General features: G+C 49.6%; 1 protein-coding gene across 2 annotated transcripts in view; it reads right to left on the minus strand.

Annotated features, from left to right (window-relative positions):
- The window catches only part of LOC144768066 (alpha-2-macroglobulin-like protein 1), a 411,824-nt gene that overhangs the window by 207,827 nt on the left and 179,213 nt on the right, over window positions 1-24,784 (minus strand). For both annotated transcript variants that reach the window (XM_078651439.1, XM_078651438.1), the window contains exons 13-14: window positions 7,667-7,730; window positions 778-923 (exon numbers count right to left, since the gene is read on the minus strand). In XM_078651439.1, the coding sequence (XP_078507565.1) occupies window positions 778-923; window positions 7,667-7,730 (210 nt within the window). The remainder of the gene's footprint in view (window positions 1-777; window positions 924-7,666; window positions 7,731-24,784) is intronic.

A 24,784-nucleotide genomic window follows, 5' to 3' on the forward strand; every position in this document is an offset into this window, starting at 1 on the left:
CAAGTAACCTAAAAATAAAATATATAAATAAATACATAGGATTGTAGGCCATGAGCAGATCTTTGCCACAATGACTGCATTTTGTTAATTAAGTGCTTAAAAGGGTAAATGGAGTCACATGCATAGTTGATGCTTTTATCCATTACTTTGTGTCTGTATTAGTTGTTCCTAAACGTTGACCTTTGGGGTTACTTCTAGGAAACATAAAAAGGGAGTAATCAAGTGGCTACATCTGTTGCCTCCATCTTTTCCTGGAATGATAGCCTATGGGTGAAGACAAGTGATCCCAGCCTTCATGTGCTTTATAAAAAAGACACCTCTAAGGAGTGGGAATGGGGGTTTAATCTCCCTCACAATTGAATTTCTGGGCTGTTTCTGCAACCTGAGTGTAGCCATTATGTCCTTTGTCTCTATGGAAGATATCTGACAGACTATGATACATCTGTGACTTCTTGTGGCAAGTATGCTATTAACAGATGTCCTGGTATAAGAAGACAAACAGCAAATGAGAAGTGGCACATAGATGTGAAACATAGCTTGCCACCAGTTGAGGCATTGAAAGGGGTCAAAAGTCTCCCAAACTGCCTCACTCTCCAAAATGTGTTTCTGCCATTGGTGAGGTGAGTGGTGAAGCCTCAGTCTGATGTTCAGATACATGAACTATAACTGTTTTCAATCCTCTAGTATCATTAAAGAAGACAACTCCATTGCCCTTCTGCACCACTTGACTATTGCTTCTTTCTTCAACACAACAGTCCCCACACCTAACCAACTCACCTTATTTTTGAAGCATTTAGCCACTTCAAACCCAGTCAAATCAGCCACCATCTGCCCATTGTTGAGCACGATGTACCCCAAAACCCGGGCGTAGGGTGCAAAGTCAGAGCTGAGGGTTACGCGGAGAGGGAACACACTCCACAAGCCTGCCAAGACAAAACAAACAGCATTCCTATGTTTCATCAAGCATCTCTACCCAGAAGATATGTTTTCAACACTGTCAGAGTCCTCATTATGGGATAATTGTAGTGACTAGTAGGTGGTCATCTTATTTCCAGCCCCTGGGACATATAAAATGATTCATTGGATAACCTATCTCTTTTCTCATCTCTTTTTTCAGTGATAATCCCTTGACATCCAAGAGAAAGTCCAAAGCTCCATAGGGAAGCATGAGTAGCAACTCCCCTGTTTGTTTCATTTTGGGACTAGTTGGGTGTGGGTTCTTGCTCCTGTTTTCCCTGCTTGACAAAGTAGATAGCCATCATGTCTCTCTATCCTCAAAATGTCTATATGCATCCTCTCCTCATCATGCAAACCAATGTTGCCCTTAACCCAACACCAGCCTAGCAGTTTGTATCATACATACAAAACACAGATAACCCTCTTATTAACCCACCACACTCACCTTGGCTTGCTCTTACGCTCTTAGGGTATGACTCTTCCTATTTGCGAGTCGCAAATTGCGTAGTTTTGCAACTCGCAATAGCCGACTTGCAAATTGGAACTTACAACAGGGTCTCAGACACTGTTTGCAATTCCTAATGAATTCACAAATTGCCGGCCTCATTAATATTCATTAGGCAGGTGCAATTTGCGACTCCATTGGTATTGGCTAGGACTCCCAGGGAAGGTGGCCTGCTGGGGTCAGCAGACCACCATGTCTGTGACTGCTTTTTAAATAAAGCAGTTTTTTTTTAAATGCAGCCCATTTTCTTTAAAGGAAAATGGGATGCATTTAAATAAGAAAAATGAAACATTAATGTTTAATTTTTTAAGCGTAGGCAGTGGTCCGTGGGACCACTGCCTGCTCTTAAAAGATATTTTCACCCCATCCTGTTTGCGTGTAGCTTACCACCCATTTCAAATGGGTGGTAAACTGCAAGTGTTTTGCGGCCGCAATTGAGATCGCAAAACAATCTTATACTGAAGTGCGAGTCGCTATTAGGAAGGGACGCCCTTGGCACGACCCTTCCTAATACAGAGTTGAAAACCCCATTTTGCGAGTCGGTAATAGGTTACCGACTTGCAAAATAGAGTTTGTAAATAGGGCAGATCTATTTTGCAGTCGCAAACGGGCCAATATCCCATTTGCGACCGAAAAAATGGTTGTACATTTGGCCTTTAAAACCTTATTCTCTTAAACATTGGCTTAGTATGTGGTTATGCAACTGAGTGGATCATCCATAAGAACTTAGACATTCTCTTTATTACACTGACCTGGCGCACTTTCACAACAGATGTCATCGTGAAGGACCTAATTGCTGAGAGATGTACAATCATCCACTAACCACACACACAAACAAACCTGGAGGAGGCATCACCATCTTGAACAGGTTTTCCACCCTGTGGTTCTTTTCGACATCCTCCTGACAGACGAACTCTCACACCAAACATCTCCGCCATTTATCATCTCATCAAACACCCATCTGTGTACAGCAAAGACTTCATTTATGATTTCTTTGATTTCATCTCTTGAAACTGAGTTTTTTAATGAAAAAACATGTAACCAGGGGAGTTTAATCTTCCAGGGGATCAGAATGAATGATGCGAAAATGCAACATCATTGCCTCATTTAACTGACAACCCATATTACAGCTTCAACACATTCCAAAGGAGCACCCTTGATCTTGTATTCTCTGTCCTACCCACCCAAACGTGCAAATATCCCAACCTTTTAGCCTGATCAATTCTTATTTATATTGCCTACTTTAGGCCCCTTTAAAATGGCAACCAAACCATCTGTTACAACCACATATTTGATTAAGAATGATCCCATTAGACACTGTTGGCTAAATACAGATCTACTCAGTCCTGCCACCACCTCTGATGGTGGCATGATTCTCTCCATGCTGAGTATTACCCACTAGTGCTCTGCAGAAAGGAGGTGCCTAAAGAACTGAAAGCAAACCTGTTTGTCGCATTGTATATTAAGGGACATAATTGTGACTAAAGAAACATTGGCAAACTTGAAAAGACATGGCATGACTCCAAATCCACTGTAAATATTACAATCCTCAAAATAACATATACAAAAGCTGTTGGGTGTATGGAATTGGTGAATGCTCATATAGTAATCACTAATATCTCTTGATTAGGGCAATTTTAACTGGTGCTTCCAAAGGTTGGGAAGAGAACACCCTACTTCCCTAAACTGAATCAGAGATTGAAAAGCTTCAAACAATAGTTTTTGGTGCACACATGCACAATTTAAAGTCCCAGTTTTGAAAGTATCACAAAACGTCCACAAAGATTTACAGTGGGGCTCTTGAAGTTCTTTCTGTATTATTTCCAGCCCTGACGAAGCCTTAGGTTAACCCAACCAAGGCGAAACGCGTTGGCACTAAGGGATTGGAGTGCTTATGGAAATAAAGAAAAGAACTTCAAGAGCCCCACTGTTAATCTTTGTGGACCTTTTGTGATACTTTCAAAACTGGGACTTTAAATTGTGCATGTGTGCTCCAAAAACTATTGTTTGAAGCTCAAATAAACATAATTCAGAGTGAACAATGCATTGCTACCACCAACGCTAACTACTTCATGGACAACATCCACAAGTCTAACAATGAAAATATTATTCAAATTGTTCAGACACCGGTCCTTGTCATTCCCTACAGGAATCAACGAACGTTAATGAACGTTTTATTAATCAAACCAATACAATCATTGTCACATTGACAATTCCACCACCAATGTAAAAGAAATGTACATTCCATCCCAGCACACTGCATGACCTAGTATCCCATCAATCACTTGTCACAGCAATCCTTGAACACCATCCAACACTCTATTATAATGCCACCCTACTATGGTTGTGGTCTCCTTCCATCATCTATCATTAAACTGTGGCATCTGGAGGCCCTTAAACCTACCTGTATCAACTCCTCTCTCCTCATGGGCATCTTCCTCTCATCCCATAAAATGTGTCAAATGAAAGGCCTTCTCAAAAATCTAACATTGACCCTGGGGAGCTGCCAATTTACTGTCCCTTCACGCACACTTTCTTCCAAGGGAAAGCTTTTGAGAGAGCAAAAGATAACTAACTTTGAAAGCATCTTGATCTCTAAGACTTGTTCAACTCTACCAATAAGGGTTTCACCCAAACTGTAGCTCAGAGAATGTAACTTTCCATTTAGGAAATGATGATCTACCAACCACTGATTTTGGTGAACCAATATGGTGACCTACTTGACAAAGATCTATGCTAGTGATCACCAGAACTTATGTGGAACTTTCCAATAATACATAGGTATCACTGACAACATCTTAAATTTGTTCACTGTATGGATCGCTGGCCAAAATAATTTGTATTTTCTCTAGAAACATCAGGATGCACGTCTTCATGGATGCACCTCTTAATGAGAGATGGTAGTATGCAAGCACTTATGAGAGAAGTTAGTCCGCTTCCACACATAGTTGTACTTTTCTCAAGTATTATTCTGAGACCAAAGAGTTGCAACATGAATTTTGTTCAAAATTCTTCCATCATCTGTCTTTAAGAACTTCTGAACCTTTTTCTCTCTTGTGAATTTTGATCCTTTGTTGACAACCTACAGGTGCTTTTATATTCACTATACCTGCTTAAGCAAATTCTTAACTTGTTACGCATTTTCTCTGGTGAAAGTATTTCTTGCTTTGCTCTTACTGCTGCAACTCTGTATTTCTCCATTCTTCAATTCTGCTGTTCTTCAATCCTTTGCCCCAAACCATCCATCTTGGACTTAACTTAGTATTCACTGCCCTCCTTTTAAACAACTCAAAAGATGTTTTACCAGAAGTTGCATGTTGAGACATTTGATAAGCTGGTATCCTGTCTTGCAGTACGTGTTTCCAATTCAAACAATTAGCTCTTGCTAACTGTGTGCTCTATTTTAATGTCGTATTTGCCCTCTCAATTGCACCATTTGTCTCTGAGTGGTACACAGAACATCATTTGTAAGTCATAGCACGGTTCATTACATACTTCTCCATTTCTTTAGAGCAGAATTAAGGACTATGGGGCACATGCATCAATGGAAATTGCATTCGCAAATGGTGCGAATTGCAAAATTCGGCCGTTTGCGAATGCAATTCCAATTTTTGGGATGCATTAACATTTTTGTAATTTTCGCAATTTAAGAAATTGCAAAATTGCGATTTCTTAAATTGCGATTGCATTTAAGGAATCTCAAATTGAGATTCCTTAAATGCAATGCATCAAACTTTAAAAATTTGCGAATTCGCAAATAAGGGGAGTAAATTACCATGAAGTTGACCTTCATGGTAATTTGCGAAAACTTTGAAAAATACACTAAAGTGCATTTTTCAAAGTTCCATTTTACACACACACACATGCCCTTGGGGCATGTGTGTGTGCAAAATGTACTTATAGGCAGATTTCAGGGGTGCAACAGGGTGTCCTTTGGACACCCCTGCACCCTTGAAATTGCATTCTCAATTTGCGAATTTCTAATGGTGAATTGCAAATTGAGAATGTCTTTCCGTTCAGTCCTATGGGCCTCTAGGCCCATAGGAATGAATGGGGAGGTATTCCTTAATTGCGATTCTCAATTAGAGAATCGCAATTAAGGAATTTTAAGAAATCACTATTTTTTTAGCGATTTCTTGATGCATTGCAGTTTGCAATTCCTTAATTGCGATTCCTTATTTTTCGCAATTAAGGAATCACAAAATGCAATATTGATGCATGTGCCCCTTTTATCTGACAACATAGAATTGAGATAACATTCTCTTTTAAAAATCTCATCTCAAAATGTCATCACATTAGCAGATGTTACAACTCTTACACAGGTAAACTCTATCTACCTAGAATTTAGATCTATGACAACTATAAGATAAGGAATGTGATGTTCCCCTATGGTAAGGTCCCATAATGTCTATTGCTATTCCATCTTAAGGAAATTTTGGAAGCTTCCTACATACCATGGGCAATTGTCTACAAACCAATGCTTTGCCACTTACTTTGCACTGCATAAAGACTCTACCATCCGCTCTACTTCCACGTCCATCCCTGGCCATCAGAAGTGCAATCTTAATCTCTCTTTTGTTTTCACAATCCCCTTGTGACCTTCATGTGCAAATTCCAGACATCTGGCACCTGAACTCAATGGTGGTACTCACTTTGTTCCACAAATAAGTATGACATTTTTAACTGAAAACTCATCCGGGATCATGGACCATGGCTTACCTAATGATTTACCGTGACTAGCTACCACTTCCTCAATTATTTTGGCAATTGGTTGATCTACCTCAGTTCTCCATTCCTCATCTTTAATGTTTCCCATAGTGACTTCACATACACTCACCTCTTCGTCCACAAATGTTTCTGACCTCGCCTCACTGTCATCTACTTCTACAAGTCTTGATAAATAATCTGCTGACAAGTTGTTCACTCCAGGAATATATTCCACAGGGAAATCATATTCCTGTAGTGTAATGCCCCCACCTCCTTATACGAAAGAAAACCACATCCAATCCCTTTTTCCGAAACACTTCTCTCAAAGGTTTATGGTTGGGCAACTCTTTGAATTTCATACCCCAAATATTATTTCTGAATTTGCTTAGGGCTCAAAATATGGCCAATGCATGTTTTGCAATAACTGAATAGTTTACATCTGCACCCTTGAGGCACCGGCAAACAAATGTTCCTCTTCTCCCCTCTTCTGATTCAGCACTTCACCAAGCATTTTAGCGCTAGCATTTGTTACCACACATGTTTCATCTCTAGGACCAGTTTTTACAGATTTAAACAGCTTCTGACAATTCTCGTCCCAGACAAACCCAACTTTTTTTCCTAATAGCCTCCACAGACGTTCTATTTTGTCACACTATTTTGAAATAGACTTGCAATAGTACTCAACCCTTCCCAGAAATGATCCTAATAATTCCTTTTTGTCTACCTTCTTTAGTTTTTGAATTGTATCAACAAACTATTTCTTGGGAGATACTCCCTTCCCTGAAATGTGGTGACCTAAATAATCTACTCCACATACACCAAAACCTACATTTATCTTTCCTTAATGTCAATTCAGCTTTCCTCAATCTATGAAAGTGAAAATGAGGGGTTTTTTAGCCTGTGATTTCTATAGAAGCTCCAAAGTATGCCCTAAGTGCACAATCTGCACCACCCAATGGTTCTGGTCACTGTTATGGACTTCTAAGGGAAATTCTCCTCCACACTTGCTCAGATTGGGACAGTGGGCAGGGGGGCACCTGCTGGAAGTCCTTTTTTGTCGCAGGAGTGCAATTGAGAAGCGCTCCTCTTTCATCTGGACAATCTACCCTAACCTTGCTTTAGGTTCCACCGGGATGTGTATTTCTGGTCAAACCCGGTTTTTCGTGGGGAGTAATATGGTCGGCCTTGACCCTCATACTGACTGAAAGGCCCCTTGTAAGCTTGGGATCAACATGAGCCACGGTTTCCAACCTGACAACGGGGAACGAGTCAAGCACGTGAATATATGAAAAATCCAATACTGCATAACTTTAGAAAATATGGGCCTTGTTGTCCTCAGTTCACGGTCTACACGTATCCACATACCTCAATAGCCTTGTATGTTGGCTACATATCCTACTGCATGTACAATTCTCCCCTGCCCTTTGGGGATTACTTTGCTTCCTGTAACCCACCCCCAAAGAAAACTGAAAAAAGAAAAATAATTTACACACTCACCACTATTTCTGGTGATATCTATAGTTTGTTGGCCATTCTGAACAATCCCACCTTTGCCTGTTATCTGTAGATTAAAAGCATACATGTTAATTTTCCAATCAAAATAATTATTATCATTCATATTTAGGTTAAGATTCTGCCACTGCATCAGTTTCTGGTGCTCTAAAGTCCTGCGTCCAGAAGCAGTAGTCTGCCGGATGAGGAAGCTGCAGTAGCTGGTCAGAAGATCAGAGAGAAGAACTGGATGGCAATTGAAAACACAGAGAAAAGTGGTCTAAGAGGGTCGGAAGGGACAGGTTGGTGTGTAGTTTAGTAAAGATTCACCTATTTAGCATGAGTCTCATGCCATAAAGTAAATTTCACTCATTGCATGTCTTGCTTTTTTGACCATTGTGCTCTACTCTGAAGCAAGAGAGCTTTTCCATCTCAAAACAGGTACAGTTCACCCCGCTTTAAAGAAACCATGAATAGACCCAGCAGACATGGCTGACATTTGCCTGATTTCACTACTACAAAAGACCTCTACATTATTTGAGCAGGGAAACAACTGCAGATTGTGTTTATTTTCTGGTTCTCTTGGATCCTTGTGAGGAAGGCTTTCAACCAGAGCCAGAATTAATAGGTACTTCCATAATGGATAATTGTGCATGATAGTGGACAGTGGCGTTCATGGTCCCTGAATTATTTTGATCTGTTTGCAGCCTTTGACATACTATCAACCAACAAATGCTCTAAGATCTACTTGATGCAGGTGCGGCTGGCACAGGTAAGAGTGGTGAGGCGGGTAGGCGGGGCAAGGGAGGGGCGGGGTGGGGATAAGTCAACATACGACAGGATGGACAAAATTAAATAAATAAAACCACTTTCCTTACGCTCGCCACATTGCCTAGTTGGGGATGCTGCAAGAGCAAGGTAAGTGGTTTTTGATTCTGTTTGACCTGATGGAGTTGTTTTTCTGAACTTTAATACATGGTACTAATGAAACACGAACTCTGGCTAACATATGGGTTTTAGGTTTCATACTCTGTCTTGTATGTGATATTTAATGCCAAGTGACCTGCATCATGCGGATAAACTTGTATTTTCATGTCTCAGCAGAATCATGTTCGAATGTACTTTAGACAGGTAAGATATCATATTAAACTGTTGCTTTGGTACAACTGCCCCTGTTCACAGTTGCACCTAGCTGTATTATTAGAATCACACATATTGTAACAATATTTGTTCTAGTACAGGTAGTATCCATGAGAAGCTGCATGTTGTAGAATAATTTTTTTATAACTCTTTTTATTCATTTTCGCAAACTAAAAATAAAGTACAACACATGCCAGTGTAAGCTCAGCACATAAATAAAATGTAGGATATGGTTCGCTCCTATGTGTATTGTAAGGCGACTGATCATTGCTTGCACCTGTAATGCAACCTTAAACACCTCGCATTGTATGCACTTCTATCTCCTACAGGTACCATATATCGTAGAGTACCTCCCACTAATAGTCCAAGGCCCATCACCCGGCTCCAGGGAGACCAGATTTTGCCATATTTCTTTCATAACCCACAAGCTTTGTAGCCCAGCTTCTCCATTGCTGAGCAATGATCCATTCTCCAGACAGTGCCTCACCAGATCTCTCTTCATGACCAAGCAGCCCATAGCTATGAGTGCGCAAGACGGGAGTGTCTCCGTCAAAGTGTCCTTGATTCCCAGTATGACCATCTTGGGGTCTAGGTCCAGGTGGTTCCCACCACACAACCCAGATCCCACAGATCTGTGTAAAGGGTAAAAACCCAATGCAGGAATCAGGTCCCAAAAGACATTTCACATAGGACTCTTAGCAGGAAAATCAGAGTACCGTGTCAAACGCATGCTCCATATCCATGAGAAGCGCGTTGTCATCTGAAAGCTCATACGCCCAAGCTAACACTAAGTTTCACTGACGAAGGCAATGCCTAGCGTCCCTCCTGAGCATGAATCCATTTTGCTCTGCGCATACTATGGAGCACACCACCTTGACTAGAAGAGTGTCCAGGACTTTGGCAAGAACTTTAACTTCTAGGTTGATTAGGGAAATGGGACGAGAAAAGGCACACTCCTTAGGGGTCTTGTCTTTTTTGAGGATAACAGTTATAGTTGCACTGCATACGTTGCGGGGCAGCTGTTCCTTGTCAAAGGCATCCTCTTACAGGGCCAATAGGTGAAAGACTCTAAAAGGAATCCATTGGATGCCAGGATTATCCCAGAGGGCATTGATGTAAAAATCTGTTGACTCTCTACGGCGGTAAGGGGGAGGTCTAGTTCATCCTGCTCCACCTACAGGAGGGTTCTCATTGGCAAATCTTGGGTGATGGGTTTTCACCTCTTGAGGAGAGGGGAGAGCTGACGGGCATATAGTGCACAGTAGTAGAAAGAAAACTCTGCGGCTATGATATCCACCTGAATTGTCCCCTCTGTCGAGGTTCACTGCTGGGCCACCACACTAGATGGTCGGTCTGCAGTCGTGAGCCAATAAATCAACATATCCACTTTGGCCCCAAGTTTGTATGACCTCCCCTGTGAATGGAAGTGAACCGGGTGTGCAGTGTCAAGGAGTTTCTATTCAAGAGCCAGTCAGGCCAGCTCAAACTGCTGCCACGCCGATGGTGTAGGAGAGGTCAACACTACCCTGTCAAGACGGATAACCTCCTCTTCAAGAACTCGCCCTTCTGTTCTCTAGTTGTGCCACATATGTGTGAAAAGCCCCCTACCCATAGGACCATTTTGAAGGTCTTGCATTGCAGAGATAGTAAGGGGCCTGGACTCTTTTTCAGCTCAAAATAGTCAGTGATGGTGTCTCAGATATGCTCAGTGAACTCGTCATCTAGAAACCACCATGTGTTTATGTGTGCTGGTCCTCTTCCCCTGTTGCCCTGCGGCCTTTTGTCAGCATCACCGGTGAGTGGTCAGAGAGGCCCCTCAGGAGAATGCACGTATGTGTAATGCTACCAACATCTGTAGAGGCTGCAGGGCTGAGTAGTAAGTGTACTGTCTGTCTGCGTGGAGGTGGAGCTGCCAGATGTTGACTAGTCCTAGGGCCCCAGCCCACAGCTTTAGGCACGGGGACCAGGGAACCACCAAGCTGAAGATTGTACAATATTGGCAGTCCATTATGGTGTTGAAGTCGCCGCCCACTATGGTGAGATCTGGAGGGGTTGCAGCGAGCAGCTGGAGACCACCTCCAGTTTAGAGTCCAGCAGATGATGGGGAACGTGCACACAAAAGAGCAACTACGCTTGACCCTCCAGTGTTCCTGTGATTATTACGAAGCGGTTCAGTGGGTCAGATGAAACCATATGGATGACCGAAAGTAAGATAGCCACCCCCTAGATCCACTGATATGTCCTGCATGGTATACCCAGAAATAACACTGTATGCCTAATGGATGAGTGTCCTGAAGCATCATTACGGTAGGATGAAACATTTTGGCACAGGATAGGACCATCCTTCACCTGATCATGTTGTTAATCTAGCACTTCTTGATACAAGCGGCTCAATGCGTGAATATCACTGGAACTCCAGCGATATTCGGGCATCATCGCTAATGGGGACTTAACCTGAATATCCACCTCCCATTGGATATACAGGCTAAGAAGTGGTCTGAGCAGGCGTTAGGTTTTGGCGATTATCTCGCTTAGCGCACGTTTTTTTATCGCTTCGCCTGCCTTGCTAGTAGGCGATAGCTGTGTTAGCGACTGCTTTCAGTCGCAAACAGGTTGGGTACGCCCACTTTGCATGTCACTAGCGATAAATATCACTGACATGCAAAGCGGGACCCAAACCTGTAGCTATCGCCTACAAACTGTTGCTAACTGCTGTTAGCGACAGCTTGCTAATAGGGCGATAAAAATATTGCCGCTTTCGTGGGAAAAAGTCCCGCTAAAGCGGCGATATCGCCCTTGCTAATATGCCCCATAGTTACATTGAGGACCGAACAGAGGTTAATTTGAGCTGCTTTGTTTCAACTTTTTTTCTTGGTTTGTGCCCGAAGATTATAGCTCAGTTACAGCAAAATGTGATTTGTTGCAAACAAAGTCTCTTGACGAGATCCTTCCGTATGCAAAATACAGTAGTGATACACAAGATGTGAAGCAAAAGAGATTGAAGGAGAAGTTCATGATAACGCAGAGAAAGTTTTTTTTTTCATGCACAAGTATTTTTATTTTTGTTTATTTGATTTTATTGGAACAACTTGTTACATACAAGCCAAGAACATATTATATGGAGATATTGTCAAAGTGGGTTGTTGGGCCACAGTGCAGATAAAACAGCATGAAGGATCATATACAGCAAACAGCCTTTGCTTGCCCCCCCAACAGTTATGAACACTACGGTGCATGATCGGTGTCTTTTCGACATGCCCCAGTAGCCAAGTCACAGGGTGTGGTGCTAAGTAGGTGCCTGCAATAGTGCTGATTGTGTCACAGAATCTCGTCCAAAACTCTGCCACCTCTGGGCAGTCCCAGGCCAAGTGCAGAAAGGTGTCATGGCCTCCCGACCGTGTTGTAGGTTGAGGCAGCGCTTGAAGGAACTGCCCACCAGGTAACAGGTCCACAATAGTTTGAACCCCAGCTCAACAGCTCTGTCTGCAGCCCCTCTGTCACGTAACAAAGGGAACAGCAGATTTTCTGACAGCGGCACTGACGGGCGTGCAATATCCAAAGGCTCGCCAAGTGCCGGAGACCATCTCACGCCCATCTCATTAATTCTATTGTGTCTATTTCACTGTGGGGCACTTTATATTTGCCAAATATGTTCGTAGTTAGTGACCAGGGTGTTGCCCGGTCTCTCTCGACTGCTATGAGTCGTTGAAAAGGAGTGGGGTACAACCAGTGGTGCAGGAAACCCGCCTGCGCACTCAGGGCATATAACTTCATGTCTGGCATCCCCAGTCCGCCATTCGACAAGGGCAATGTTAGTACCTCATACCGTACCTAGGCTGCTGACCCGCCCAAGCCAAAGGGATCAGGTTGGAACTTGGTCTTTTGAAGAATTGCGCCATAAGCAGCATTGGGATATTTGCAAAAAGGTACAAAAATGAAGGGAGGACCACAATCTTTGCTATCACTATGCATCCGGCCAGGGACATCAGCGGCCTAGTCCAGAGTGGCACTTGTGTCTCCAGCCACTCCTCAGCACACCCATAGTTTGCCCTCCACAGCATGTCAATGTACCGACACCAAGGTATTTCACTGGCTCCATGGCCCATTTGAACGGGTAGTCTTAGAGGCAAGGAACGGTTGAGTCAGTGAGTGGGAAAAGCACCGACTTTCTCCAGTTAATGTGGATGCCTGAGTGCCCACCAAAACAAATTGCCTCTTTCTTCAAGGGAGCAAGATGAACGCTGGGGTCCCGTACATACAAGGTGACATTGTTTACGTACATTGACACCACCAAGCCACAGGTGGTGAGTCGGAGTCCACACTCCGCGTGGTGTTATCTTACTTTGGAAGCCAGTGGCTCCATGGTGGCGGCAAACAGAAGGGGAGGCAGGAGGGACCCCTGCCTAGTTTCGCTGGTTATATTGAACTGGTCAGACAGGTGCCCATTTAGATGCACTCATGCTGCAGGTTGGGTGTATAAGAGCCGGACCTTTTGGATGAACCAAAGTCTGGCTAATAGCGGGAAGAGAAACAACCACTCCAGCGTATCAAACACCTTTGTGGCATCCAGAAGAGCTGTCACAGCCGGCAACGAGTGGTTTAAGTGGTGCATGTTCGAAAAAAGAGTGCTCAAGTTATGTGAGGTCCCACGCCCAGGTATGAAGCCGGATTTGTCCGGGCGAGCGATTAGGGACATAAGTGACAGCAGGCGATTGGCCAGCAGCTTTGCGTAGATTTTTCTTCTATGTTTATCAAAGAGACTGGGCTATATGAATCACATTGCTCAAGGGGCTTATCCGACTTCAGTATCATGACAATAAGGGCCTCATGCAGAGATGGAGGGAGCCTTCCTATCGTCAATGACTCATGATAGATTTCAATGAGATGTGGGGTTAATACCTCCGCATATTCCTCATAAAATAAAATGCAGGCGTAAGCCCATCCGACTTGGGAGCTTTGCCAGCAGGCAGGGCAGCTATAACCCTGGCGATCTCTTCCGGGGTAATCAGATCATCCAGGTACTACCTATGGCTTGTGCCCAGCCCCAGCAATTCTATTGTGTCAAAGGATTCTTGCAGAGCCGATGGTCTAACAGTCGACCCCGCCGTGTACAGTTTGGCGTAGAAGAAGGACATAACCGTAGGAAGCTCAGACGGGGCAGTGATTAACTTGTTGTTACTGTCTTTGAGTTCGGCCACGTATGCTGATGCATGTAACAGTCCTGCCAGAGTTTTGCCTGGCCTGCCCCCCTCCCCATATCATCACACCGCTGCTTCTTTCCTGTGGTATTTCACCTCCCTCTCCACCGCCGCATTGTACTCTGATATCTTGTCTCTGATTTCTGCCAACATAGTATTGCTTGGGTTTGTGGCCTGCTCAAGGTACTATTTGCTGATCTCGGCCTCCGATCTACCCAGTGTGCCTCTTACTCCCTCAGGACAGCCGCCTGTCTCCCAATACATTCCCCTTTCATCCCTACCTTGAAGGCCTCCCATAGTGTCATCCCTACCTTGAAGGCCTCCCATAGTGTGTATGGCGATTCTACTGTGCCCCCATTACGTGAAAATTAGGCAATAAGGGCAGCGCGTATTTCTTCCCTGAATTAATCGTAATAAAAGGCATGCAGGGGTAGCCACCAGGAGAATGCTCGTGGGATGGTCTGTGGTATGGTCGGCAGCAGACGTACTGGGACGGGGTCCGAGAGTGTTCGCAGTAGGTGTTCAACCGCCACCTTCCAGTTGATCATGTCTTTAGTCACTAGCCAAAAATCAATGGGGGGCCAAGAGCTATGGATTGTGGAGTAGCAAGTGCCATTTTTCTGTTCCCCATGTGTGTGACGCCATTGGCCTACTAACGAATTGCCCTCTGCTATTGTTCTCAAGGTGCCGCTGCTTGCGGGTGATGCTGTTGTGCCCCCGAATGGTCGAATTAACAATCTGGTGCAATATTACAATCTCCCCCCCCCCCCCCACACCACCGTCCCTGGGCCTAAACCAGCAATTAATCTCCAGACCTCCGGTAGGAAGCCAGGGTCATCCTGGTTTGGTCCATGCACTGCTGTCAGAGTAATGGGCTGCTGAAAAAGCTTCCCTGCCTAGGCCAGCAAATAATCTCCAGACCTCTGGTAGGAAGCCAGGGTCATCCTGGTTTGGTCCATACACTGCTGCCAGAGTAATGGGCTGCTGAAAAAGCTTCCCTGCAACAATGACATATCTGTCCTCCTTATCAATGAGTGAGTGTGGTGGACCATGGAATCCCCTTCCTCAACAAGATCGCCACCCACCTCCCGTAGTTGGAGTCGAAGGAGGAATATATTTCGCCCCACAAACGGGCACGGAGTCTAGCCCCCGTGGCCTCTGTCAAGTGGGTTTCCTGCAGGAAGCACACATCCACACCTTGCCTAACAAAGTAGGCGTGCACTAATCTGGATTTCCAGTATTCGTTAAGACCACAGACGTTCCATGTCATAAGGTGATTTTAGCCATGCTGACTGGTGTACATTATGAGCATGTGGCAATGAGAGGGAGCCTCTGTCTGTATGCAGAGGGAAGGGTGGGCGCATGTGCGTGTGCACTTTCCACATGCTGTGCGGTGCAATTTTCATGCCCATTTGCGGCCAAAGTAACCTGCATTTGTTGCCCTCAACTTGTAGGCAATTCCCACCCACCCTCAACGTGCCCAAACAATGTGCCATGAAGCAAACACCCCAAACTCGTCAACTTTTACAGCCCCCCCTCCCCCATCACCCCCCCAATTAGGTTGTGACATTACCCTCCCTTCTCCCCTACCCAATGTGGAGGTCCTGTTAAGATGTTTAGGGATTAATCCCGTGGGGGTGCGACCTCTCCAGCGGTCTCCCCTCTTGACAAGGACAAGGGTGGCCAAGCCATTTTTAAGTAGATGGACTTATCATCTATGTTTGTTAATTGGCACCATAGGTGGCCGGACTTCCAGTGACACATCTTTCCAGTAGCATAATGCAGTTTCATAGGAGCTCAACTTAGTGCAGCCTGTGTGGTAGCTAGTGAGGTCTTTTAATCATTATCACTTGTGGTGCCCCCTTGGTCCCGGTCTAGGGCCTTAGAGGGCAACCGCTGAGCCCTCTCCAGCTCACTTTGCCACTGGATTCAAGCAAGCCTGGCTGAAGACAGCTAAAAATGCCAGAAACCGGTCCGAGGAAGCTTGTTTCCGGTCCAGGGAAGGCATGGCTTGGCAGTTCGGGCTGGACTGTTCCCATGAGGCACAGGGTCAGACTGATTTGCATATGGCCATGTCTGAAATGGGGTGGCAGAGTGGGCTAAAGAACGGTGATGGATTAAACCCAGATCTGTTGACTGGGTGTGAGTGTTTGATTGGTTGAGATGCTCCATCCATCACCACCCCCTTTTGTACCGCTTTGTTCGCCATAAGTTGGTAGGGTATGCTCAGACGTGAGTCCCTTGCTCACTTTGCCACTGGATTCAAGCAAGCCTGGCTGAAGACGGCTGAAATGCCAGAAACCGGTCCTAGGAAGCTTGTTTCCGGTCCAGGGAAGGAATTGCTTGGCAGTTCGGGCTGGACTGTTCCCATGAGGCACAGGGTCAGACTGATTTGAATATGGCCATGTCTGACCTAGGGTGGCAGAGTGGGCTAAAGAACGGTGATGGATTAAACCCAGATCTGTTGACTGGGTGTGAGTGTTTGATTGGTTCAGATGCTCCGTCCACCACCACCCCCTTTTGTACCTCTCTGCAGCTTCTTAGCAGATGTCAGGGTGGCCTTGGGGTTCATGAAGAAATGCGTCTTTTCTGCTTTCCGCGTGCGCAATTTAGCTGAGTAGCTGATGAGCTCCCACCAAGCAACAGGAAACAGCTACCTCCTAAGGGTGGGCACCTCGGGAGGGAGCAGGCGCCGGCCCTGGGCGGTGGTGGCTTCCAGGGCCATCCTTGGTTTCATGAGGGGGCGGCAAGGCCACCGTTCATTTTAGTGCTTAGGCCCGGGAGGTAGTGGCCCCTGGGGCTGCCGGTGGCCCTCTTAATTTGAATGAATTGTCCAGGGGAGGTGGCAGTCGAAGGTGCTGCAGGGGGGCCGCGGGCCTCATACATGAATTTTATGATTAGCCCCGGGGAGTTGGCCCCCGCCACATTAATAGTAAATGGTTTGCCATGGGAAGGTGGCGATCCCTGGGACTGTGGGGTGCCGCGTGGGGCCCCCGCATTAGTTTAGTGAGAAATGCCCCAGGAAGGTGGCAGTCCCCGGGACTGTGGGGGTCACAGGGTCCCCGCATTTATTTATAGGGATTTGCCCTGGGGAGGTGGCAGACCAAAGGGTGTGGGGGTGCCACACATACACCCCTGCACACTGTAAAAGCAGTCCCCTGGGGAGGTGGCAGTCCCTAGGGCTCTCATGAGCCCTAGAAGGGGGCCTCATGCGCCCCTCCTTTATATGATTCCTCATGCCCCTGGGACATTACAGAAGCACAGGTTTCTTTTCTTTTTTGGCGGGAGCCGTGGAACCAGCGCAGCTCCCACTGAAATATTTTTTTTAAATGCTTTTTTTTGCCCTGAGGCATTCCTGTGGAAGATTCGCCCCACCCCCCATGAGGCCAAAAGGGTCCGGGTATTCTTGATCTGCCCCTTCTCTTTTTTAAAAATGTCCGCTGAATCTGTCTGTCAAGATGGCTGTTGGACAGGCCCCACGAAGGGCTCGCTCCCTCCCCGCACGACAGGGCCCAGACACCGGCTCTCCGGGGGCTACCTGCAGAAGCAACCCGCAACCCGTCCCCTCCGGGACGCCTGCTCCCGGATGTCTCTGTGTCACGGGCCCGGGCCCCCGTCAGCCCCATTGCCCGGCCCAGCCGCCATCTTGGACACTGCACCACGCGGCCGCGTGGCCTCAGCTCGACCCCAACCCTGGACCTGGCCAGGCCCCGCCATCCCGGCACCACCATCCACCCAGTAGGTGAACGGACCACTTGGCAGGCTAATGGGAGAAAGCAGTGTCGATGGCTCTCCCCCACCAGGTGCCGATCGCCCCCAGCCTCCCCGGGTGCTGGCTCCACCCCCCTGCTGGGTGTCTGGACTCCCTCATCCCGGACCTCCCGACCTCCCAGTGCGAGGGTCCGGACATCAAAGGGCGCCAGACCTATAACTGAGGCAGCCCCAGAGCAGGAAGGCAGTTGTATCCTGGAGTCGAGAGACACCGAGAAGAACTCACCCTTGACGGACTGCTGGCGCTGCCGCAGCCCTGCCCTGTGAACTATCGTCCTGCCTGCTGGCGCTGCCGCGGCCTTCTGCAACCTTCATCCTCGTGGGACCTGCTGGCGCTGCCGCGGCCCGTTGTAACCGTCATCCTCGTTGGGACCTGCTGGCGCTGCCGCGGCCCGTTGCCATCTACGACCTCTTCGGGACCTGCTGGCGCTGCCGCGGTCCGACCCGTCCGAACACCGAGCTCGAGGATTGTGAGCTACCGCCGTTTCACCTCAGTACCAGTAGGTACCAAGACTGTCCCGCTACCCCCTTTCCCTACTAGAGACTAGAATTGAGAGGATCATCGTGTCCTGATCTCCTTGTATCGTACTACCTTACTTCAAGAACGGCCTATAAAAGGTGTTAATCTGGTCTTCGTGTGGTGTCCATCTGTGGGGGGGGAAGTTACTTGTCTGTACGGTCGCTGGAGACGGCCCTCACGGGAGGCCTCTCCCCTTGTGCTCGGCCGACCCTCCAGGTCCCCGTCTAACATTGGTGGCCAGCGGCGCGATCCGAACCAACGCGTAACCGTACAGAGAGTAACTCACCCTACGACTAATCCACAATGACGACCAGAGAGAGCGGATCTGCAGAGAAATTCCAGAGGGAAAAACTGGAAGAGTACAACCACCGAGAGCTAAAACAATTTTGCATAGAACTAGGCATTGCCACCACCGGTCTGAGCACGAAAGAGGACTTCAAGCACGCCCTAGAATCCTGGGCAGAGACAAATATCGCCGGACCCCGGGATCCCGAAGCCCCGGAGACAAACACCACTTTGACGGAAGAAAGGAGAACGGATCTCTCCCGGGAAGAGATCCGAGAACGAGAGAAAAATAGACTACACGAGTTGGCACGGCTCAAATTAGACGGAGAATTGAAACTGGCAGAACAAAAGATGAACTTAGAACACTTACGGCTCCAAGAAGAGCGAGAGGAAAAGCAGAGACAGAGAGAACTCGAAGAAAAAAAGACTGGCATACGAACACGAGTGCAAGCTGGCGGAGATAGAAATGCGCAAACAGAACAAAGACCTAGGGGTGCCCGAGCAACCGCGCCCCCCAGGGACTACCGAACAGAAGGTCCACATCCCCAAAGATGTGGTCCGTGAATATTATCGGAACGACGACATACAGCAGTGGTTCAAGGCCTACGAGATCGCCATGACTGCCCACCGGATCGCTCGAAGTGACTGGGGAGCCGGCCTATGGGGGAGATTCGTCAATGAAGGCCGGGATGCCCTGCTGCAGCTTCCGGACCATCAAATGACGTCCTATGACCACATGAAGGCCGCCCTCCTCCGTCGATATGGGCTAACGCCCGAGATGTACCGCCAGAGGTTCCGCAACTGCACCCGGATCCCGGGTACAACCTGGATAGAATATGTGAACTATTTCAGCCGAGCCTTCGAGGGATGGATCAAGGGTAGCAATGTAACAACCTACGAGCAGCTCTTCAACCTCATTGTGTGGGAGCACCTCTCCAACAACTGCTTCGTCGAGCTCAGGCAGCACCTCCTCGACAGCAAATTGACTGACCCACGGCAGCTCGCCGCCGAGGCTGACCGATGGGAGAGCACCCGAGTGACCCGGAGTGGGCCAAACGAGCAGAACAGAACCAACCAAGGTCATCATCGTCCCCGAGGAGGAGGAGGAGGACAGGGCCGGGGCAGAGACGCCGTCCCGCAAACAACGCCCCGCCCCCGGCCGGCCAGGGCAACCCCCCGATGCGCCCGGGGTTCCGAGCCAACGTTACGTGTCACCGATGCCAACGAGTCGGCCACTATGCCAGTGACCCGACCTGCCCAAAGAACCAGACCCCCGGGCCCCACCAGATGGCTGCCGCCGCCCTAGGGGAAGAGCAAGTCTCCGAAGAGCCTGACGAGTACGAGCAGGAGCAGCCCGAGTGGGAACCCGCCGCCATGACCCTGGCCTGCCTAGGGGGAAGAGACCTGATCCCGCGGGCTCCCCTACCCGCCAACACCAGGAAATACAGTCAGTGGGTGAACATAAATGGGCGTAAGGCCGAAGCCCTGCGTGACACAGGGGCCAGTGTGACGGCCGTCCGTTGTCACCTGGTGACCCCAGAACAAATCCTGCCAAACGTTCTTTGCCCCGTCCGATCGGCCGACAACTCGGAGAGCCTGTGTCGGATGGCCTGCGTCCCCTTCGAATGGGGAGGCGTGTCCGGTATGCTAGGAGTGACCGTCCGCGACGATGCCCCCGTGGACTGCCTCCTGGGGAACGATCTCGAGAGTTCCCCGTGGGCAGCCGTTGAAAGAAGAGAGCACCTGGGGATGTTGGGCCTCCCGGGCTGGGCGTGTGTAACAACCCGGTTCATGGCCGCCGACACCATCCCTGGATCTGAAGAACCCGAATGGCCAGCACCGCCTCCCCCGATCGCTCCAGAGGGAAGCTCCATCCCTACTGACCCCCCGGAACAAACCCAAGAAGAGGCCGCTCAGCCCCAAGACCTTCCCGACCTGGCTCAGTGGCGTCAGGAAGGGGGGCCCACCCAAGAACAATTCCGGCAAGAGCAAAAGACATGTTCCTCCCTCGAGGGACTGCGACAGCAAGCGCTCGCCCAGAGCGCGGGAGACACCGCAGGAGCCCACTGGATCTATTGGGACAATGACTTACTGTACAGCGAACAAAGAATAGCGGAGCTGGGGGCCAGTCGAGTGCTGGTGGTGCTCCTCCGCTTCAGAGACTTCCTTTTGAACTTGGCCCATGATGTCCCCCTGGCTGGACACTTGGGGCAAGACAAAACATACAACCGCCTGGTGACTCACTTTTACTGGCCGAAAATGAAAAATGACGTCTCCAACCACTGCCGGTCCTGCCCGACCTGCCAGGCCAGCGGGAAGAGCGGCCGCAAACTCAAGGCACCCCTGCAACCATTCCCCGTTGTGACCACCCCGTTCGAAAGGGTGGGAATAGACATTGTGGGGCCCCTGGACCCCCGAACAGCACAAGGGCATCGATTCATCCTGGTCCTGGTGGACCACGCCACCCGCTATCCTGAGGCGGTTCCCCTTCGAACTGTAACCGCACCAGTGGTAGGTCGAGCCTTAATGGGAATCTTCTCTCGGGTGGGCTTCCCCAGGGAAGTCGTCAGCGACAGGGGCACGAACTTTATTTCAAAATATATGAAATCCTTATGGCAACAGTGCGGAGTCACCTACCGATTCACAACCCCCTATCACCCGCAAGGAAACGGACTGGTCGAGCGATTCAACCGCACTCTCAAGGGGATGATCATGGGGCTGGAAGAACCCCTACGCCGCCAGTGGGACGTGCTACTACCGTGCCTCCTCTTCGCCTACCGAGAAGTACCCCAGAAGTCCCTCGGCTTCAGCCCCTTCGAACTCCTGTACGGACACCCTGTCCGCGGGCCTCTCAGCCTAGTTAAAGAAGAGTGGGAGATGGCCCCCCTGAAGACCCCTCCAGACGTCTACAAGTACCTCCTGGCCCTCCGTAATCAGACCCGGCGATTCAGAGAGATCGCCAAAGCCAATCTTGAAGCCAGTCAGGAGGACATGAAGAAGTGGTACGATCAACATGCCTCCTCCATCGAATTCGAGCCTGGCCAGCAGGTATGGGTGATGTCCCCCATCGAACCTTGCGCCTTACAGGACAAGTGGACGGGGCCCTTCAAGGTGATCGAGCGTAAGAGCCCCGTCACCTACCTCATCGACATGGAATCCCCCCGGAACCCCCTCCGGGTCCTCCACGCCAACAGACTCAAACCCCACTTCGGGCGCTCGGAGCTCAGCCTGCTGATGGCTACAGACAGTGGGGCGGAGGAAGACTCCGAGCCCCTCCCTGACCTACTGGGGACCGGGGAAAAAGATGGTTCAGTGGACGGGGTCCAACTCTCCGAGGCTCTGACCCCGGAGCAGCGCCAAGACTGTCGGGCCCTCCTGCTGCCATTTGCAAACCTATTCTCCCTCACACCCGGGGTCACCCCCTGGTGCCTGCACGACGTGGACACTGGCGACAGTACTCCTATCCGACACCGGCCGTACCGAGTACCAGATCGGGTACGCACCTGCATCCAAGAAGAAGTCTCCAAGATGCTCGCACTCGGAGTCATCGAACCCTCGGACAGCCCCTGGGCCAGCCCGGTGGTACTGGTCCCCAAAGCTGCGGCCCCGGGCACCACACCCGAGCTCCGGTTCTGCGTCGACTATCGGGGTCTGAATGCTGTCACCCGAACCGACGCTCACCCCATCCCCCGAGCCGACGAACTAGTTGACCGCATGGGGGCGGCCCGCTACCTAAGCATCTTCGACCTGACGGCGGGCTACTGGCAGATCGGCCTCACCCCCAGGGCACAAGAACGATCCGCTTTCTCCACCCCGGATGGACACTACCACTTCAGAGTGATGCCATTCGGCATGAAAAACGCTCCAGCCACGTTCCAACGACTTGTGAACCAGGTATTGGCGGGCCTCGAAGAGTTCAGCGCCGCATACCTGGACGACATCGCGGTGTATAGCCGCCACTGGTCAGACCACCTCCGCCACCTCCGAGGGGTCCTGCAGGCCCTCCAACGGGCCGGCCTCACCATCAAGGCCAGCAAGTGCCAAATCGGCCAGGGGTCCGTGACCTACCTCGGACACCAAGTGGGGAGCGGTCTGGTGGCCCCCCTCCAGCTCAAGATCGCTGCCATCCAGTCCTGGCGCCCCTCCGTAACCCAAACCGAGGTCCGAGCCTTCCTGGGGCTCACCGGGTACTATCGGCGGTTCGTAAAGGACTATGGCAGCATTGTGAGGCCCCTCACGGGACTCACATCCAAGACCAACCCAAGAACAGTCAACTGGACTCCCGACTGTCAAGCGGCCTTCGAGAGGCTGAAGGCCGCCATGTGCACCGCTCCGGTGCTCCAGGTCCCCGACTACAGCCGTGAGTTCATCGTCCAGACTGATGCATCAGACCATGGCATCGGGGCCGTCCTCTCCCAACTGAACCCCGAGGGAGTCGACCAACCAGTGGCCTTCATCAGCAGACGCCTACTGCCCCGAGAACAGCGCTGGAGCACCATTGAGCGAGAGGCCTTCGCAGTAGTATGGGCCCTCAAGAAGCTCCGGCCTTACCTCTTCGGAACCCACTTCCGGGTACAAACAGATCATCGGCCCCTGCAATGGCTAATGCAAATGCGGGGGGAGAACCCCAAACTATTGCGATGGTCCATCTCCCTGCAGGGGATGGACTTCACTGTGGAGCATCGCCCTGGCCAAGACCACGCCAACGCGGATGGCCTGTCCCGCTTTTTCCGCCTCGACGTGGAGAGTCCCCAAGAGGATGGGTGACTCTCCCCGCCTTCAGCTGGGGGGGACGCATGTTGGACAGGCCCCACGAAGTGCTCGCTCCCTCCCCGCACGACAGGGCCCAGACACCGGCTCTCCGGGGGCTACCTGCAGAAGCAACCCGCAACCCGTCCCCTCCGGGACGCCTGCTCCCGGATGTCTCTGTGTCACGGGCCCGGGCCCCCGTCAGCCCCATTGCCCGGCCCAGCCGCCATCTTGGACACTGCACCACGCGGCCGCGTGGCCTCAGCTCGACCCCAACCCTGGACCTGGCCAGGCCCCGCCATCCCGGCACCACCATCCACCCAGGAGGTGAACGGACCACTTGGCAGGCTAATGGGAGAAAGCAGTGTCGATGGCTCTCCCCCACCAGGTGCCGATCGCCCCCAGCCTCCCCGGGTGCTGGCTCCACCCCCCTGCTGGGTGTCTGGACTCCCTCATCCCGGACCTCCCGACCTCCCAGTGCGAGGGTCCGGACATCAAAGGGCGCCAGACCTATAACTGAGGCAGCCCCAGAGCAGGAAGGCAGTTGTATCCTGAAGTCGAGAGACACCGAGAAGAACTCATCCTTGACGGACTGCTGGCGCTGCCGCAGCCCTGCCCTGTGAACTATCGTCCTGCCTGCTGGTGCTGCCGCGGCCTTCTGCAACCTTCATCCTCGTGGGACCTGCTGGCGCTGCCGCGGCCCGTTGTAACCGTCATCCTCGTTGGGACCTGCTGGCGCTGCCGCGGCCAGTTGCCATCTACGACCTCTTCGGGACCTGCTGGCGCTGCCGCGGTCCGACCCGTCCGAACACCGAGCTCGAGGATTGTGAGCTACCGCCGTTTCACCTCAGTACCAGTAGGTACCAAGACTGTCCCGCTACCCCCTTTCCCTACTAGAGACTAGAATTGAGAGGATCATCGTGTCCTGATCTCCTTGTATCGTACTACCTTACTTCAAGAACGGCCTATAAAAGGTGTTAATCTGGTCTTCGTGTGGTGTCCATCTGTGGGGGGGGAAGTTACTTGTCTGTACGGTCGCTGGAGACGGCCCTCACCGGAGGCCTCTCCCCTTGTGCTCGGCCGACCCTCCAGGTCCCCGTCTAACAATGGCTGCCAACACTGCCTGGCTGAAGTGTTGGCAGCCAATCACATTTCAGCATGGGGACAGTGGGATCCTTGGAGGATCTGGGTCCTTATATATCCTTAATTGGTTTTTTTATTTCACAAAAACGAATTAACATATTTACACCAAATAAAAAAAGGGTTCTTTCTGGACCAAGAGCTACCTTTCTGCCAAATTATCATGTAATTTCATCTATCGGTTCGTATGGGCAACAAGAATCACTGAGGCACTTTTTTAGGGATAATTTCGTGAAGATTTGTCAAACGGCGCTAAAGATATAGGCAAATATAAAAATGCGTTTCCTATGAAAACATTGTTCAAATTAAGACTACCTACTG

Source organism: Lissotriton helveticus, chromosome 7 (assembly GCF_964261635.1).
Source record: "Lissotriton helveticus chromosome 7, aLisHel1.1, whole genome shotgun sequence".
NCBI lineage: Eukaryota > Metazoa > Chordata > Amphibia > Caudata > Salamandridae > Lissotriton > Lissotriton helveticus.